General features: G+C 38.8%; 1 protein-coding gene across 3 annotated transcripts in view; it reads left to right on the top strand.

The window, feature by feature from the left end:
* Nucleotides 1–18,358, top strand: part of SH3GL2 (SH3 domain containing GRB2 like 2, endophilin A1) — a 235,433-nt gene that overhangs the window by 111,466 nt on the left and 105,609 nt on the right. The window contains exon 1 of one of the 3 annotated variants that reach the window (XM_030920227.1): nt 9,937–9,986. The exons of the other annotated variants lie outside the window; for them this stretch is intronic. Within the exon in view, the coding sequence (XP_030776087.1) occupies nt 9,939–9,986 (48 nt within the window). The 5' untranslated portion in view covers nt 9,937–9,938. Of the gene's footprint in view, nt 1–9,936; nt 9,987–18,358 lie in introns of those variants that run through there. 3 annotated transcript variants of the gene reach the window in all.

The following is an 18,358-nucleotide window of genomic DNA, read 5'->3' on the forward strand; positions in this document are numbered from 1 at the left end:
CGATTCTTCTGCCTCAGCCCCCTGAGTAGCTGGGATTACAGGTGCATGCCAGTATGCCTGGCTAATTTTTGTATTTTTAGTAGAGACAGGGTTTACCATGTTGGTCAGGCTGGTCTCAAACTCCTGACCTCATGATCTGCCCATGTTGGCCTCCCAAACTGCTGGGATTACAGGTGTGAGCCACTGTGCCTGGCATCAAATGCATTTCTATACAAGGTCCAATCAGAGTAGTGGCCAGTCCCACTCATGTGTTCAAAATATATCCTGAGGAATGCAAAGCAACATTTTTAGTCTCTTGTCTTAATAATTCTTCTATTAGCAACTTCATTAGACATGCCCTAGTGTGTAACTTCATCACTGAAACCATATCATTGCCTCCCAGATAGCCTTCTAGAATACTAACCTTGGAATGGACCGAGGAATATTTAAACTGTCTCTTAGTTTTACAGAAGCAGAAAATGCTAGGGTTGTAACCCAGGTCTCCCTGACGACTTGGCCTGTGTTGTACCTACTAAATTCTGCTTGTCGTCTCATTTGCTCTATTGTCATGATGTTGGTTGAAGGGAATTAGTAAAATCGGACTGGCATTAAATCTCTGGGAACTAGAAAACAGGCTAAGATTTAGATGGCATACTCACTTTCTGCATTCCTTTTGTCTGTGTGCTTGTTCTTATTCATTCCTAATTTTTTCCTGTAGCTGGTCTTTTAGGATTTTGTTGTCAACCTTACATATAATTACCTGGGTACTCCCTGAGGTGATCCTGCTAATTTTAGAAGAACTGAAAGATGAATATTACATATGGTAGTAGAAGGAGTCCTGGATAGGAAGACTTTGCAGTCCTGGCTTCAAGTCCAGATGCAGACAGTCACCTGTCACTTTGGTCAACATCTTAAGGCCTCCAGGCTTCAGTTGTCTTGTCAAGAGCATGGCACCTTTTGCCTCTGAATTTCTGACTCATAAAATGGCCCAAGCCATATTGTCAGTGATTACTGCTTTTGATATCAGCTTCATACGAGGTAGCTTTCCAGGCTGCTCTAACTTTTGGATTACATGACAGAGATAGAGTGGCAGATGGATGGGTATCTCGATATCTGGCATGTTGTGGTGAGTGGGAGAGAGCCAGAAGAAAACCCTTGGAAAGTATTTTTTAAAATCTGTGTGAATATGTTTATATTGGGATGGTTCTGAATTCTAGACTTTAGATAAACTAAGAAAATTGGATGTAATATCAAGAGATAAAATTCCATGAGCTGAAGTTGATGAGTAATATACAACTAAGAGAGGAGAAAAGGAAATAAGAGATTAAATGAGGTAGAGAAAAATGATGTTGGGCAGGCCATTTAACAAATTATCTGACTTTGTTTCTGCTTATGCAAAAGAGTTGGACTAAATTATACCTGAACTCCTGTTCTGTGAAGGTCACAAGTACAGATGTTTCTAACCTTGAAGGGAAGTAAGATGTTTATTCATTTTTTGCTTTTAGTTTTTGTTCTTTCCCTAAAGATGTAGAATATGCAAATTATCTAAAAATCAAATACAGGCCAGGCGCGATGGTTCGTGCCTGTAATCCCAGCACTTTGGGGACCAAGGCAGGTGGCTCACGAGGTCAGGAGATTGAGACCATCCTGGCCAACATGGTGAAACTCCATCTCTACTAAAATACAAAAAACTAGCCGGGCATGGTGGTGCGTGCCTGCAGTTCCCAGCTACTTGGGAGGCTGAGGCAGGGGAATCACTTGAACCCAGGAGGTAGAGGTTGCAGTGAGCTGAGATCGTGCCACTGCACTCCGGTTAGGCGTCAGAGTGAGACTCCTTCTCAAAAAAAAAAAAAAAAAAAAAAAAAAAAAAAAAAAAAAAAAAAATCAAATACAGAAAGACATGGGGGAGGAAAAGCCAAAATTCTCTTAAATATTCCTCTCTATGTAAAACTATGATTGCGTCACCGTCAGTCATTTGGTAAAGATACTATTAGACTTCTGTGCAAGCAGCATGAACTGTTGCATAACATTCAAGGTGAAGGAAACAAGCAGTCACAGCTTATATTTTTCCAAACTAAATTAAATCCAACTGAAATGTATACTTGCCAGATTGACAGGAATTTCAATATCACCCTCCAGGGATATTCTCTCCTGTGCCTAGTTTGCCAGCTCCCGAACCCCAACTACCACAAGTGTGTACAGTCTAGAAAGGAATTTGGTGAAATCTGCTTTCAAGCAGAGAAGAGCCTTACCATCCACCAATCTCCCGGTGCCATCCCTGCCCTGCCCTCAGCCTTACTGCCATGTGGCACCACTATTGAGCACTAGCCCTTCTTGGCTGTCCAGTAGTGCTTGATTTTGATACTGTGAAATATCATGAGCTTGAGCTCCCAGAAAAGACCACGTGCCTCCTTGAACAAGGGCAGCTCTATTAGTTCAGTGCATCAACCATTTTCTGTGTTACATAATATATCATTGATGACATGTGCCATCATTTATTCAGCCAGTCATCTCATGGTGAATGCTTAGATCAGTATTAGTTATAAATAGTGTCACGATGAACACTTTACATATATCTTTGACCATCTATCTGTGTTTTTAGAGCTAACACTCAGGAGTCATTTTGCTATATCAAAAGGTTTACTTGTTAAGTTTTGACCTGTATTGCAAGTTTGCATTCTGGAATAGATGCACCGGTTTACATTCCCGAGGTGCATTGGAGTGCACTTCCTTGTCACGTTTGCTGGTGATCTCTGTGCAAGAAGAAAATAGTTCTGGCTACCACACTCTCAGAAGAAGAACATATGGTCATACACATGGCAACATTATCTCTAGAGAACTTGGGTTCCTCTGGTATTCAGGATCCATCTGCTATGGATTTATTATTTTTCTTGTTTCCCCTCCCTAAGTTGGTGTTGAATTGGTCATGTTGACCCATTTAAATTCAGAGGATGAGCTATTTTATTTGTCTCACGTTCTCTTACCATATTTGAAGAAATGGCCAGATTTTTCTCAGCCTTCCAACCCTTTCACTGTGTTTTGTCGTGTATGTAGGATTTACCCAGTAGCAAAACTATGAATTCAGGGTCTTTAAGCTAAAACTTCCTAAAGCAATACCCTAAGACTCAGTTGTGAACTGAAAAATCTATGGGACTCTAGAGGAGCGGGATATCCCCCCCTTGACCTTTTGGTTACCTGGATTCCTGTGGTTAGGTTAGCTGGAACTAATTGCTGAATATTTGTTGTTTTCTGATAACCAGTTATTGTCTTGTGTTATCTTATTGTTCTTTAGCCAGATTAATTTGTCTTTCTGACTTTTTCATGATTTTTGTGTATTTTACCCTTACCCTTTTATTTTTATTTTTTTTTTTGAGACGAAGTCTCGCTCTGTCACCCAGGCTGGAGTACAGTGGCATGATCTTGGCTCACTGCAAGCTCTGCCTCCCAGGTTCACACCATTCTCCTGCCTCAGCATTCCAAGCAGCTGGGACTATAGGTGCCCGCCGCCACGCCTGGCTCATTTTTTGTATTTTTAGTAGAGGCGGAGTTTCACCATGTTAGCCAGGATGGTCTCGATCTCCTGACCTCTTGATCTACCTGCCTTGGCCTCCCAAAGTGCTGGGATTACAGGTGTGAGCCACCGCACCTGGCCACTACCCTTATTCTTTAGAAATATTTCTCTGTTCTGTGCTTGTGATTGATTTCTAAGGTCTCCTAGAAGTTACAAAGGGCCTGTGTTAAAATCCTGTCAGCAATAACGCCATATGGTTTCCTAGATGTTGTGCAGACTAAAGAAAACACTTATTCTGATATTTTAATCAAACTCTGAGGACTTAAACGTATGGTATAAAGAATGCTAGTTAATAGCTTTTTGTGTTATTTTAATGGCAAAAACTACAATTACGTTTGCACCAACCTAAAGAGAACCATGTCAGAGTAGCAGAAGAGCTCATCTCAAAGCCTATCTTAGAGAGATGGATTGACCTGTTCACTGTGTTTCATCATGCTAATATGAAGTGTGCCTGCCTTTGGGCAACTCATTTCATATTGAGCCTTAATCCCAGTTGGTAAAATGAACTATAACCTTTCGCCATTCCATAGATTTCAGCTTGAAGTGGGCCCACAGAATAAAAGAGGGTAGGGAGTGAAAATGGAGTCACAAACCCAGCAGAGAATCCTCCCTCTGGTTTCTGAATAAACGTTGTATATGCAGAAGAAATCAATACACAGAACCTTCCCAGAGAAATCAGACGAACTGCGAAACTTGAAAAGCTCTTGCTACAAAATACGTAGAAGTGATGGATAAAACAAAACAAAAATATGTTTTCATTCAGAGCTAACCAGAAAGTGTTATCAGGAGCCTAAAATGAAGAGGGAAACTGAAGACCTGAGCTGTTTCAGGAGTGAGGGGAGAGGTGGCAGCAGGTAGTGGGGTGAGGGTAGGACTTGAGTATATCATATATCATTTGGGGCTTCTTTGAGAGGAGAGATTGGAAATGAGTCACAAGCATGAGTATGGACATTGGGAAAGAGGTAGTAAAATAATTACTGTTATTGGATGATATGATTATATACCTAGAAAACTTTACAGGAGCAATTGAAACAACACGACAAACAATAAACGTGTTCATTTTAACATACAGAAATATTAGCATATGGAAATAGCCTACATAGATGCAAACAGCCACTAATTAGAAGATATCATGTAAGGAAAGATCTCATTTGCAGTAGCGGTAAACAAAGATAAAATTCCTAGGTATAAATGATATAATTTTTCTATTTAAAAAATAAATATACCACATGTATAATTTTTCCTGGAAGAAGACATAAGAAACAGAAAAGCATACGATGTTCTTTTTATGATTGAAAAGACTTAACATCATAAAGGAGTCAGCTTTCTCTAAGTTAAACTATAAATGTAATGTGATACTTATACAAAAGATACTATTTTTAGTGAGACAAGCCTATTATAAATTTATGGAAAAAAGTTAAGTATAGCCCAAGAAAATATAAGGAAGGATAATAAGGAAAACTAGCCCTAATATATATTTAAAAAATTTAAAAATCTTTGATATTTAAAACAGTGTATTACTGATTAATGAAGAAACAGATTAATAGTTTAACATAAGATATAAGTAGATTTCAAATCAGTAAAAAAATTAGGTAATTCAATAAAAGGTTTTGGGAAAGATGGATAGTCCTCTTGGAAAAAAGACTGGATCCATAATTCACATCTGGGATCCATAATTCACATTGGCAGGACCAGGAAAAGTTTCCAGTGGAATAAAGATTTGAATGTTAATGAATGAAATCATAAAAATCACTAGAAGAAACCATTGAAGAAATTTGAAAGTAGTTTTGATTTAATGGAAGCTTTTCTAATTATGATCCCAAACCCAGAAACAATAGAGGAAAGAATCAGGATGTGTACCTATATAAAGAGAAATCATGTTCCAAAAAAAAAAAAAAAAAAAAAAAAACATGAGCTGGGTCATGAAAAAATTTAAACAGATGAAAAAGCAAGGAGCAAAACATAGTGAACCCTCTTGTTTCCATCTCCCAATTCCAACCATTTCAAACTCATGGCTGAATTTCTTTATTTTGAAGGTAATCCTTGCTTATCATATCATTGCATCTAAAACAATCTGCCTGTGAATATAAAAGAGTCCTTTTTGTCCTCAACACATTAAAATGCCATTATTACAATTAGGAAATTAGTGATTCCCTAATATTCATGATCATTTTTAAGGCATAGGGAAAATGAGTCTTCCAGTAAATAAATAATATCCACTTAAATATCTAAAAGGCATATTCTGTGATTTTCAGAAATTTTTTTTAAAAAGGAGATTAGTATACTACAGAAATTTCTATTAAACTAAATTTAGACACACTTCCCCCTTTCAGTGTTCCAAATGCCCTGAATCTGTTAATGCCTTGCCGTCAGCTGGTTATGCCACTTGATTATGCTTTTGTTAATCCTGGATCTTTCTCTGACCTGAATGAAGCCCATTGCTTTATCCTGCCTTAAAAATCGCTTAGGACTGTGACAGATGATGGTGCAGCAGTCTCTAATAAATCCCTCAAGATGGGGACACATGAGACATTGTCAGGACCCTCAAGCTCTTGAAGGAGGATTCAACAGAGATGAAATTTGGAGGTAGTAGTAGCCTGGGTGCCACCAGAATTTCCCACCCTTTATCAAATGAAAATGAGCTGCATTCTTTGGGTAAGGGATGATTTTAAGGATGTATGGCTCGGGGAAAAAAAAAACAATAAAAATATTTTATAAACAACTAGCTTGAGTGAATCTCTTTTCATAAAAATATTTAAGATGCAGGTAACATCAATCAGTAATGAGTGATAGATGTTGAATTTTGATGTAATAATCACAAGTTTGAATATTAAAATTAGTGTGTTTAGAATAACATGGCAGTTTCATTTCCAAACAGTTGAGGAGGAGGGACTCCACCTTAACTCATTCTGTGAGGTCAGCATCATCCTAATACCAAAACCTGGCAGAGTCACAATGAAAAAAGAAAATGTCAGGTCAGTATCCTTGATGAACATAGGTGCAAAAATCCTCAGGAAAATACTAGCAAACCAAATCCAGTAGCACATCAAAAAGCTAATCCACTATGATCAAGAAGACGTTATCCCTGGGATGCAAGGTTGATTCAACATATGCAAATCAATACATGTGATTCATCACATAAGCAGAGCTAAAGACAAAAACCACATGATCATCTCAATAGGTGCAGAGAAGTCTTTTAATAAAATTCAGCATCTGTTCATGTTAAAAACCCTCAACAAACTAGACATCAAAGGAACATACCTCAAAATAATAAGAGCCATTTATGACAAGCCTATAGCCAGCATCATACTGAATGATGAAAGCATTCCCCTGGTAAACTGGAAGAAGACAAGGATGCCCTCTTTCACCACTCCTATTCTACATAGTAGTGGAAGTCCTAGCCAGAACAGTCAGCAAGAGAAGTAAAAAGCATTCAAATAGGCAGAGAGGATGTCAAACTATCTATCTTTGTAGTCTATATGGTTCTATACCTAGAAAATCCCATAGTCTGTGCCCAAAAGCTCCTTGATCTGATAAATAACTTCGGTGAAATTTCAGGATACAAAATCAATGTACAAAAATCAGTGGCATTTCTGTACACTAACATCATCCAAGCTGAGAGTCAAACCGAGAAAACATCACAATAGCCGCAGAAAGAATAAAACAACCAGGAAAACAGCTAACCAGGGAGGTGAAAGATCTCTACAATGAGAATTAAAAAAACTGTTCAAAGAAATCAGAGATGACACAAAGAAATGGAAAAATATTTTATGCTCACAGATAGGAAGAATCAGTATTGTTAAAATGGTTATACCCTCCAAAGCAATTTACAGATTTAATGCCATTCCTATCAAATTACCAATGATATTCTTCACAGAATTAGAAAAAATATTAAAACTCCTATGGAATCAAAAAGCCTGAATAGACAAGGCTAAGCTGAAAAGACAAAGCTGGAGACATTGCATTACCTGACTTCAAATTATGCTACAGGCTATAGTAACCAAAACAGCATGGTACTGGTACAAAACAGACACGCATACCAGTGGAACAGAATAGAGATCCTAGAAATAAAACCACACACTTACAACCATCTAATTTTTGACAAAGTTGACAAAAGGAAGCAATGGGGGAAAGTACTTCTTATTCAGTAAATGTTGCTGGGATAACTGGCTAGCCAATATGCAGAAGATTGAAACTATACCCCTTCCTTACATCATGTAAAAAATTAACACCAGAAGGATTAAAGACTTAAATGTAAAACCTAAAACTGTAAAAATCCTGGAAGGATAACCTAGGACATATCGCTGTGGACATAGGACTTGGCAAAGATTTCATGATGAATATGCCAGAAGTAATTGCAACAAAAACAAAAACTGACAAAATAGAGATCTTCTGCACAGCAGAAGAAATTATTAGCAAACAGACAACCTACAGAATGGCAGAAAATATTTGCAAACTATTCATGCAACAAAGGTCTAATATCCAGAATTTATAAGGAACTTAAACTTACTAACAAAAAAAAAAAAAAAAAAAAAAAAAACCCATAAAAAAATGGGCAAAAGACATAAGCAGACACTTTTCAAAAGAAAGCATACATGTGGTCAACAAGTATATACAAACATGCTCAACATCACTGATCATTAGAGAAATGCAAATCAGAGTGACAATGAGATACCATTTCACACCAGTCAGAATGACTGTTATCAAAAAGTCAAACAATAACAGATGTTGGTGAGATTGCAGAGAAAAGAGAATGCTTATACACGGCTGCTGGAAATGTAAATCAGTTTAGCCATTGTGGAAAGCAGTGTGACAATTTCCAAATGGAATTACCACTCAACCCAGCAATCCCATGTTGGATATAATCCTAAAGGAATATAAATCATTCTACCATAAAGGTATATGCATGCATATGTTCAGCACAGCAGTACTGACAGTAGTAAAGACATTAGAATCAACCGAAATGGACTTGTTGTGGAAATATGTATCATATGTAGCATATTCAGGCCACTTAGGTTGACATAGATTCAACGTTTTACAATGTTTTAGTAGATATCAAAGTAATGTCTATATATCTAATGTAAGAGATCAAAGTAATATATTCTAAGTAAAACTTAGATTTGTGTCATTTGAGAGTTTACCCCTTTTATTCTGGAATGCAAAGGGACATGTCCAAGGCCACTAAGTAGGGCCTGAATCCCATCTCACGATCTCAATGCCTTTTTCATTTCCATGTGATCATACTTCTTCCTTTCATACCTTTAAATCGATTATCTTCCTTCATTAGAATGTGTGTTGAAGTTTTGAACAAAGCATAATAGGCACGAATGTATTTTTATGCTTTCTTAATGTAAACTGTTTTTCTCCCCATTGCCTGTGATGCTAGCACCTCTTCATGAACTTGCCTGTCCTCTCAGTTGCACCAGGCTTTTGATTCTGCCAGATGCAGCGGGAAAGCAATTGCTCTTCCTAAAGAAATCCATGGTTGGATTTATTTTCCTCTTATCTTTTCTTGCCATGGTAAACTTTTATGGTCATTTATCTCTGTCATAAAAATGAATGAATATAGTACATGTAATCTTGCCTGTCTTAAATTACATGACATATACTGTTTATGTCTTCATTCTAGTTTCTTTTATGTGAATGGGCATTTTGGTTTATGAAGAAAGATTTGTATGATCCTCCTGGCTTTAGACATCTTTATAGGTGAGTCCCTTAGGGTGTTGGATCTTCCTTGCAGGGTCCTCTATTCCTGATATCTAAGACTACTCTTGCACCATAATGAACCTTTAAAAATTGGAATCCTGCTTCTCACATAGGAGAGTCAGGAGAGGCTAGAAAATGTTGCTGTAGGGTTTTGCCTCAACAAAATAGTAAGCATTTGAAAGGAAATTCAAGCAGTGTGCTTTGGTCGGAGAAATGTAGCATCTCAGAGTAAAGGGGATTTTTAGGCAATTTGTATATACATGGACTTGACATATAAAACCCTTACACTGCTAACCAGTGGTCAACCAATCCTTGGTTAACCCATGCTGAGGACCAGAAAATCAGGAGAGCAGCCTACAGTAATAGGAGGAACTTGTGCTTTTAATCTGGCAAACTTCTATATCCTGACTGCAACACACACATGCTGTGACCTTGGATAAGACCCTTGACTCTCTGATTCTCCATTTCCTTATTGTAGTCTCATTAGAGAATTAAATGACATATTAACTACTATTATTTTAATCTATCACATCTGAGCTGAAATATCTTCCACTAGTTCTCATTTATTCCTTCCAAATCTTCCTCTAGGGGTCATACAGAACATGGTTGTAATCTCACTAGTTATCATCTAGGTGTGTTTAATTTCAAGTCTCAACTCTCTCTAGGGCTGTCACTATCTTTTATGTGTTTGAAAGCTGTGCAATCAAAGGACAATGGAGATAGAACACTGGTAAGCTGAAGTCGCCTTCTAGCATTCTCTATGATCTACCTGTATTTTACTGTGCTGTACTAACTTTGTGCTGTGCAACAGTCACTTTGTAAACTTGTGGTATTTGTGAACAGAAGCTCAGATTAAATATTCCATTTCAGTCATTAACTGATGTGAAAAACTCCTCCTTTTCTGGATGAAAATATACATATGTTTGGGCAAAGGAGAGTGAAAGTTGATATTGGTACCAGAAACTTCACAGCTATTGGACCTTACCCCTAAATCCTTACATCTAAGATTTAAAGCACGGTCTTTACATAAGCCTGTTTCACTTGCTACCGATAATAAAAGTCCTGTCCTAACACAGACAAGTGAAAAAATAACCTCATATACATATTCTGTTTCACACTCCTCTTGTGTATTTACTCTTCATGTGTCTCTGAAATCCAAATAAAAGGTGAGACCTAGAGAGACGCATGTTCACATTTGTCCTCTTAGAAGCATGTAGATTTTATGCATGATGTCCCCATTATTGTAAATGGAGTGTGCAAAGATAATTCAGCAAGTCCTTATGTCTCAGTGTCTCAATTATGAATAGTTTTTGATTCAGTGTTGCCCTGAGGGCCTCTGAGATGGGTAAAGAAAAACTGTCTGTCTCCAGATTCTGGACTCTTCCCAAGGTCTTGGCTTCTTTCTTGCCATCGTGGTCATTGTTCTTCCCAAGTTCTCTGCCTGCTTCTTGACATCCTCATCACTGTCCCCACTCTTTTCATTTTTCACTTCATTTTTCTACAGTCTCACTCATATTTGTGTTTGGTTTTGATAGTGAGACTGAATTTTGTTTCATCTTAAATGAATGTCACAGTTTATTTCATTTTTTGATTTTGACTCTTAGTATTCTTTCATGTCAAATGTTTCTGGAGAAACTCTACTTTGCGTAATTTAGGGACCCCAGAGTAGAGGAATTCCAGTTTGAAAATATTCTAATTTTGGCTTTTAAAAACATAAAATGTGAGAATGAAACCATTAGAGCTTGACTTTCTTAGAAATTTGTCAAATATATATTTAACAAATATATATGGTTACATTATATTCTATTTATAAATTAAATGTTCTTTAACGATGAACACCTGGTCAGGTTTCTCTAGTGGCTTTAAGTAAAGACCACTTCATTTACCCTCGTGGCTAAGATAATGCTTTTTGTTGTGCTTCAGGTTTGTTATGTGAAAGCAGTCCACTTCTGAGATTAGTTTAAAATGTTCTATTTAAAGGCTGTTTGTGTGACCCCATTTAAGAAATTAGGCTATGCAAATCCAGCCTGATTACGAGATTCAGGTTTAAAGAAATTTGAGGTGTATTTGAGGTTCTTTGTTACCATCAATCTTAGATTTTACTGGAACTAAACCACTGAGATTCAGGCTTGTTAGGTTTTGCTCAAGAATTCCATTTCCAGCACCAATACCTTTCATTCTGAGTGCTAAGTGACCAACCTATGATTTTTCTCCCTATTCAGCAATTGATTTTGTTTCCTTGATATACTTTTGTCAGTTTATTTCCTGCTGCCATAATTCTTACTCCTATCAAGACATTCATTTTTGTTTCTAATGTGGGTAAAATGTTTAGACCAGAGGTTCTGCTGATCTGTGATTCTCTAAATTATCCAGGTTGAAATGTTTCCCAGGACTTGCTCATTTGGGGACCATGAAAAATCCATTTGGCCTGGAAAAAGCTTGGTTTATTTGTGTACTGCTTGTAAGATAAGTCAGTCATTTATAATATCCTGTCATGGATGGAATAGACCACTCATTAATAGAAAACAGAACGTATTAAAACCTTTAATCAAAGGGTGGCACCAACATGGCCAAATAGGAACAGATCGGCCTCCAGCTCCCAGCATGAGTGACACAGAAGATGGGTGATTTCTGCATTTCCAACTGAGGTACTGGGTTCATCTCACTGGGGCGTGTTGGACAGTGGGTGCAGGACAGTGGGTGTAGCCCAACAAGCGAGAACCAAAGCAGGGTGAGGCATTGCCTCACCCAGGAAGTGCAGGGGGAAGGGAATGCCCTTTCCTAGCCAAGGAAAACCGTGACACATAACACCTAGAAAATTGGGTCACTCCCACCCTAATACTGCAGTTTACCAAGGGTCTTAGCAAATGGCACACAAGGAGATTATATCTCACACGTGGCTCGGAGGGTCCCACGCCCATAGAGCCTCCCTCATTGCTAGCACAGCAGTCTGAGATCTAACTGCAAGGTGGCAGTGAGGCTGGGGGAGGGGCGCCCGCTATTACTGAGGCTTAAGTAGGTAAACAAAGTGGTCAGGAAGCTCGAACTGGGTGGAGCCCACCCCAGATCAAGGAGGCCTCCCTACCTCTGTAGACTCCACCTCTGGGGATAGGGCATAGCCAAACAAAAGGCAGCAGAAACCTCTGCAGATGTAAATGTCCCTGTCTGACAGCTTTGAAGAGAGTACTGGTTCTCCCAGCAGAGAGTTTGAGATCTGAGAATGGACAGACTGCCTGCTCAAGTGGGTCCCTGACCCCCTGAGTAGCCTAACTGGGAGACGTCCTCCACCAGGGGCAGACTGACACCTCATACCTCACACGGCCAGGTACACCTCTGAGATGAAGCTTCCAGAGGAACGATCAGACAGCAACACTTGCTGTTCAGCAATATTCACTCTTCTGCAGCCTCCGCTGCTGGTACCCAGGCAAACAGGGTCTGGAGTGGACCTCGAGCACACTCCAACAGACCTGCAGCTGAGGGTCCTGACTGTTAGAAGGAAAACTAACAAACAGAAAGGACATCCACACCAAAACCCCATCTGTATGTCACCATCATCAAAGACCAAAGGTAGATAAAACCACAGAGATGGGGAAAAAGCAGTGCAGAAAATCTGAAAATTCTGAAAATCAGAGCGCCTCTTTCCCTCCAAAGGAACGCAGCTCCTCGCCAGCAACAGAACAAAGCTGGATGGAGAATGATTTTGACGAGTTGAGAGAAGAAGGCTTTAGACGATCAAACTTCTCCGAGCTAAAGACAGAGTACGAACCCAGCATAAAGAAACTAAAAACTTTGAAAAAAGATTTGACGAATGGCTAACTAGAATAACCAATGTGGAGAAGTTGTTAAATGACTTGATAGAGATGAAAACCATGACACGAGAACTATGTGACAAATGCATAAGCTTCAGTAACCGATTCTATCAACTGGAAGAAAGGCTATCAGTGATTGAAGATCAAATGAATGAAATGAAGTGAGAAGAGAAGTTTAGAGAAAAAAGGAAAAAAAAGTGAACAAAGCCTCCAAGAAATGTGGGAATATGTGAAAAGACCAAATCTACATCTGATTGGTGTACCTGAAAGTGACAGGAGAATGGACCCAAGTTGGAAAACACTCTGCAGGATATTATCCAGGAGATCTTCCCCAACCTAGTAAGGCAGGCCAACATTCAAATTCAGGAAATACAGAGAATGCCACAAAGATACTCCTCCAGAAGAGCAACTCTAAGATATAATTGTCAGATTCACCAAAGTTGAAATGAAGGAAAAAATGTTAAGGGCAACCAGAGAGAAAGGTCGGGTTGCCCACAAAGGGAAGCCCATCAGACTAACAGCAGATCTCTTGGCAGAAACTCTCCAAGCCAGAAGAGAGTGGGAGCCAATATTCAACATTCTTAAAGAAAAGTTTCAACCCAGAATTTCATATCCAGCCAAACTAAGTCTAATAAATGAAGGAGAAATAAAATCCTTTACAGAGAAGCAAATGCTTAGAGATTTTGTCACCACCAGGCCTGCCCTATAAGAGCTCCTGAAGGAAGCACTAAACATGGAAAGGAACAACCGGTACCAGCCACTGCAAAAAATGCCAAAATGTAAAGACCATCAATGCTAGGAAGAAACTACATCAACTAATGAGAAAAATAACCAGCTAACATCGTAATGACAGGATCAAGCTCACACATAACAATATTAACCTTAAATGTAAATGGGCTATATGCGCCAATTAAAAGACACAGACTGGCAAATTGGGTAAAGAGTCGAGACCCATCAGTTTGCTGTATTCAGGAGACCCATCGCACTTGCAGAGACACACATAGGCTCAAAATAAAGGGATGGAAGAAGATCTACCAAGCAAATGGAAAACAAAAAAAAGGCAGGGGTTGCAATCCTAGTCTCTGATAAAACAGACTTTAAACCAACAAAGATCAAAAGACACAAAGAAGGCCATTACATAATGGTAAAGGGATCAATTCAACAAGAAGAGATAACTATCCTAAATATATATGCACCCAATACAGGAGCACCCAGATTCATAAAGCAAGTCCTTAGAGACTTACAAAGAGACTTAGACTCCCACACAATAATAATGGGAGACTTTAACACCCCACTGTCAACATTAGACAGATCAGTGAGACAGAAAGTAAACAAGGATATCCAGGAATTGAACTCAACTCTGCACCAAGTGGACCTAACAGACATCTACAGAACTCTCCACCCCAAATCGACTGAACATTCATTCTTCTCAGCACCACATCGCACTTATTCCAAAATTGACCACATAGTTGGAAGTAAAGCACTCCTCAGCAAATGTAAAAGAACAGAAATTATAACAGTCTTTCAGAACACAGTGCAATCAAACTAGAACTCAGGATTAAGAAACTCACTCAAAACCGCTCAACTACCTGGAAACTGAACAACCTGCTCCTGAATGACTACTGGGTACATAACGAAATGAAGGCAGAAATAAAGATGTTCTTTGTAACCAATGAGAACAAAGATACAACATACCAGATCTCTGGGACACATTTAAAGCAGTGTGTAGAGGGAAATTTATAGCACTAAATGCCCACAAGAGAAAGCAGGAAAGATCTAAAATTGACACCCTAACATCATGATTAAAAGAACTAGAGAAGCAAGAGCAAACATATTCAAAAGCTAGCAGAAGGCAAGAAATAACTAAGATTAGAGCAGAGCTGAAGGAGATAGAGACACAAAAAATCCTCCAAAAAATCAATGAATCCAGGAGCTGGTTTTTTGAAACGATCAACAAAATTGATAGACCACTAGCAAGACTAATAAAGAAGAAAAGAGAGAAGAATCAAATAGACGCAATAAAAAATGATAAAGGGGTATGTATCACCACTGACCCCACAGAAGTACAAACTACCATCAGAGAATACTATAAACACCTCTACGCAAATAAACTAGAAAACCTAGAAGAAATGAATAATTTCCTGGACATATATACTTTCCCAAGACTAAATCAGGAAGAAGTTGAATCCCTGAATAGACCAATAGCAGGCTCTGAAATTGAGGCAATAATTAATAGCCTACCAACCAAAAAATGTCCAGGACCAGACGGATTCACAGCCGAAGTCTACCAGAGGTACAAGGAGAAGCTGGTACCATTCCTTCTGAAACTATTCCAATCAATAGAAAAAGAGGGAATCCTCCCGAACTCATTTTATGAGGCCAACATCATCCTGATACCAAAGTCTGGCAGAGACAAAACAAAAAAAGAGAGTTTTAGACCAATATCCCTGATGAACATCAATGCAAAAATCCTCAATAAAATACTGGCAAACCGAATCCAGGAGCACATCAAAAAGCTTATCCACCATGATCAAGTGGGCTTCATCCCTGGGATGCAAGACTCGTTCAACTTACGCAAATCAATAAACGTAATCCAGCATATAAACAGAACCAAAGACAAAAACCACATGATTATCTCAATAGATGCAGAGAAGGCCTTTGACAAAATTCAACAGCCCTTCACGCTAAAAGCTCTCAATAAATTCGGTATTGATGGAACGTATCTCAAAATAATAAGAGCTATTTATGACAAACCCACAGCCAATATCATACTGAATGGGCAAAAACTGGAAGCATTCCCTTTGAAAACTGGCACGAGACAGGGATGCCCTCTCTCATCACTCCTATTCAACATAGTCTTGGAAGTTCTGGCTAGGGCCATCAGGCAAGAGAAAGAAATGAAGAGTATTCAGTTAGGAAAAGAAGAAGTCAAATTATCCCTGTTTGCAGATGACATGATTGTATATTTAGAAAACCCCATCGTCTCACCCCAAATCTCCTTAGGCTGATAAGCAACTTCAGCAAAGTCTCAGGATACAAAATTAATGTGCAAAAATCACAACCATTCTTATATACCAATAACAGGCAAACAGTGAGCCAAATCATGAGTGAACTCCCATTCACAATAGCTTCAAAGAGAATAAAATACCTAAGAATCCAACTTACAAGGCATGTAAAGGACCTCTTCAATGAGAACTACAAACCACTGCTCAATGAAATAAAAGAGGACACAAACAAGTGGAAGACTGTGCCATGCTCATGGATAGGAAGAATCAATACCGTGAAAATGGCCATACTGCCCAAGGTAATTTATAGATTCACTGCCATCCCCATTAAGCTACCAATGACTTTCTTCACAGAATTAGAAAAAACTGCTTTAAAGTTCATATGGAACTAAAAAAGACCCCACAATGCCAAAACAGTCCTAAACCAAAAGAACAAAGCTGGAGGAATCATGCTACCTGACTTCAAACTATACTGCAAGGCTACATTAACCAAAACAGCATGATAGTGGTACCAAAACAGAGATATAGACCAATGGAACAAAACAGAGCCCTCAGAAATAATACCACACATCTACAACCATCTGATCTTTGTCAAACCTGACAAAAACAAGAAGTGGCGAAAGGATTCCCTATTTAATTAATGGTGCTGGGAAAATTGGCTAGCCATAAGTGGAAAGCTGAAACTGGATCCCTTCCTTAAACCTTATACAAGAATTAATTGAAGATGGATTAGAGACTTAAATGTTAGACCTAACACCATAAAAACCCTAGAAGAAAACCTAGGCAGTATCATTCAGGACAAAGGCATGGGCAAGGACTTCATGCCTAAAACACCAAAAGCAATGGCAACAAAAGCCAAAATTGACAAATGGGATCTAATAAAACTAAAGAGCTTCTGCATGGCAGAAGAAACTACCATCAGAGTGAACAGGCAGCCTACAGAATGGGAGAAAATTTTTGCAATCTACTCATCTGACAAAGGGCTAATATCCAGAACGTACAAAGAACTCAAACAAATTTACGAGAAAAACACAACTCCATCAAAAAGTGGATGAAAGGTATGAACAGACACTTCTCAAAAGAAGACATTTATGCAGCCAACAGACGCGTGAAAAAATGCTAATCATCACTGGCCATCAGAGAAACGCAAATCAAAAGAACAATGAGATACCATCTCACACCAGTTAGAATGGCTATCATTAAAAAGTCAGGAAACAACAGGTGCTGGAGAGGATGTGGAGAAATAGGAACACTTTTACCCTATTGTTGGGACTGTAACCTAGTTCAACCATTGTGGAAGACAGTGTGGCGATTCCTCAAGGATCTAGAACTAGAAATACCATTTGACCCAGCCATCCCATTACTGGGTATATACCCAAAGGATTATAAATCATGTTGCTATAAAGACACATGCACACATATGTTTATTACGGCACTATTCACAATAGCAAAGACTTGGAACCAACCCAAATGTCCATCAATGACAGACAGGATTAAGAAAATGTGGCACATGTATACCATGGAATACTATGCAGCCATAAAAAGGGATGAGTTCATGTCCTTTGTAGGGACATGGATGCAGCTGAGGGCCATCATTCTCAGCAAAGTATTGCAGGAACAGAGGGCCAAATACTGCATGTTCTCACTCATGGGTGGGAGTTGAATGGTGAGAACACTTGGACACAGGAAAGGGAACATCACACACCGGGGCCTGTTGTGGGGTGGGGGGAGGGGGGAGGGATAGCATTAGGAGATATACCTAAGGTAAATGACGAGTTAATGGGTGCAGCACACCAAATGGCATGTGTATACATATGTAACAAACCTGCACTTTGTGCACATGTACCCTAGAACATAAAGTATAATAATAATTTAAAAAAAAATTTCAAAACATTTCTCTCTTAACACAGGCTGCTTTTTTAAACTTCTATTTTAAGTTCGGGGTACAAGTACAGGTTTGTCACATTGGTAAACTTGGGTCATGGGGATTAGTTGTACAGATTATTTCATCTCCCAGTTGTTAAGCCTAGTACCCATTAGTTATTTTTCCTGGTCCTCTCCCTTCTCCCACCCTGCACCCTCCCAAAGGCCCCAGTGTGTGCTTTTTTCTTCTGTGTCTGTATGCTTTCATCATTTAGCTCCCACTTATGAGTGAGAACATGTGGTGTTTGGTGTTCTGTTTCTGTGTGTGTTTGCTGAGAATAATGGCCTCTAGCTCCATCCATGTTCCTGCAAGGGACATGTTCGCATTCTTTTTTTGGCTGCATATGAGTTTATGTTTTAAGTTT

Source organism: Rhinopithecus roxellana, chromosome 16 (genome assembly GCF_007565055.1).
Source record: "Rhinopithecus roxellana isolate Shanxi Qingling chromosome 16, ASM756505v1, whole genome shotgun sequence".
Classification (NCBI taxonomy): Eukaryota; Metazoa; Chordata; class Mammalia; order Primates; family Cercopithecidae; genus Rhinopithecus; species Rhinopithecus roxellana.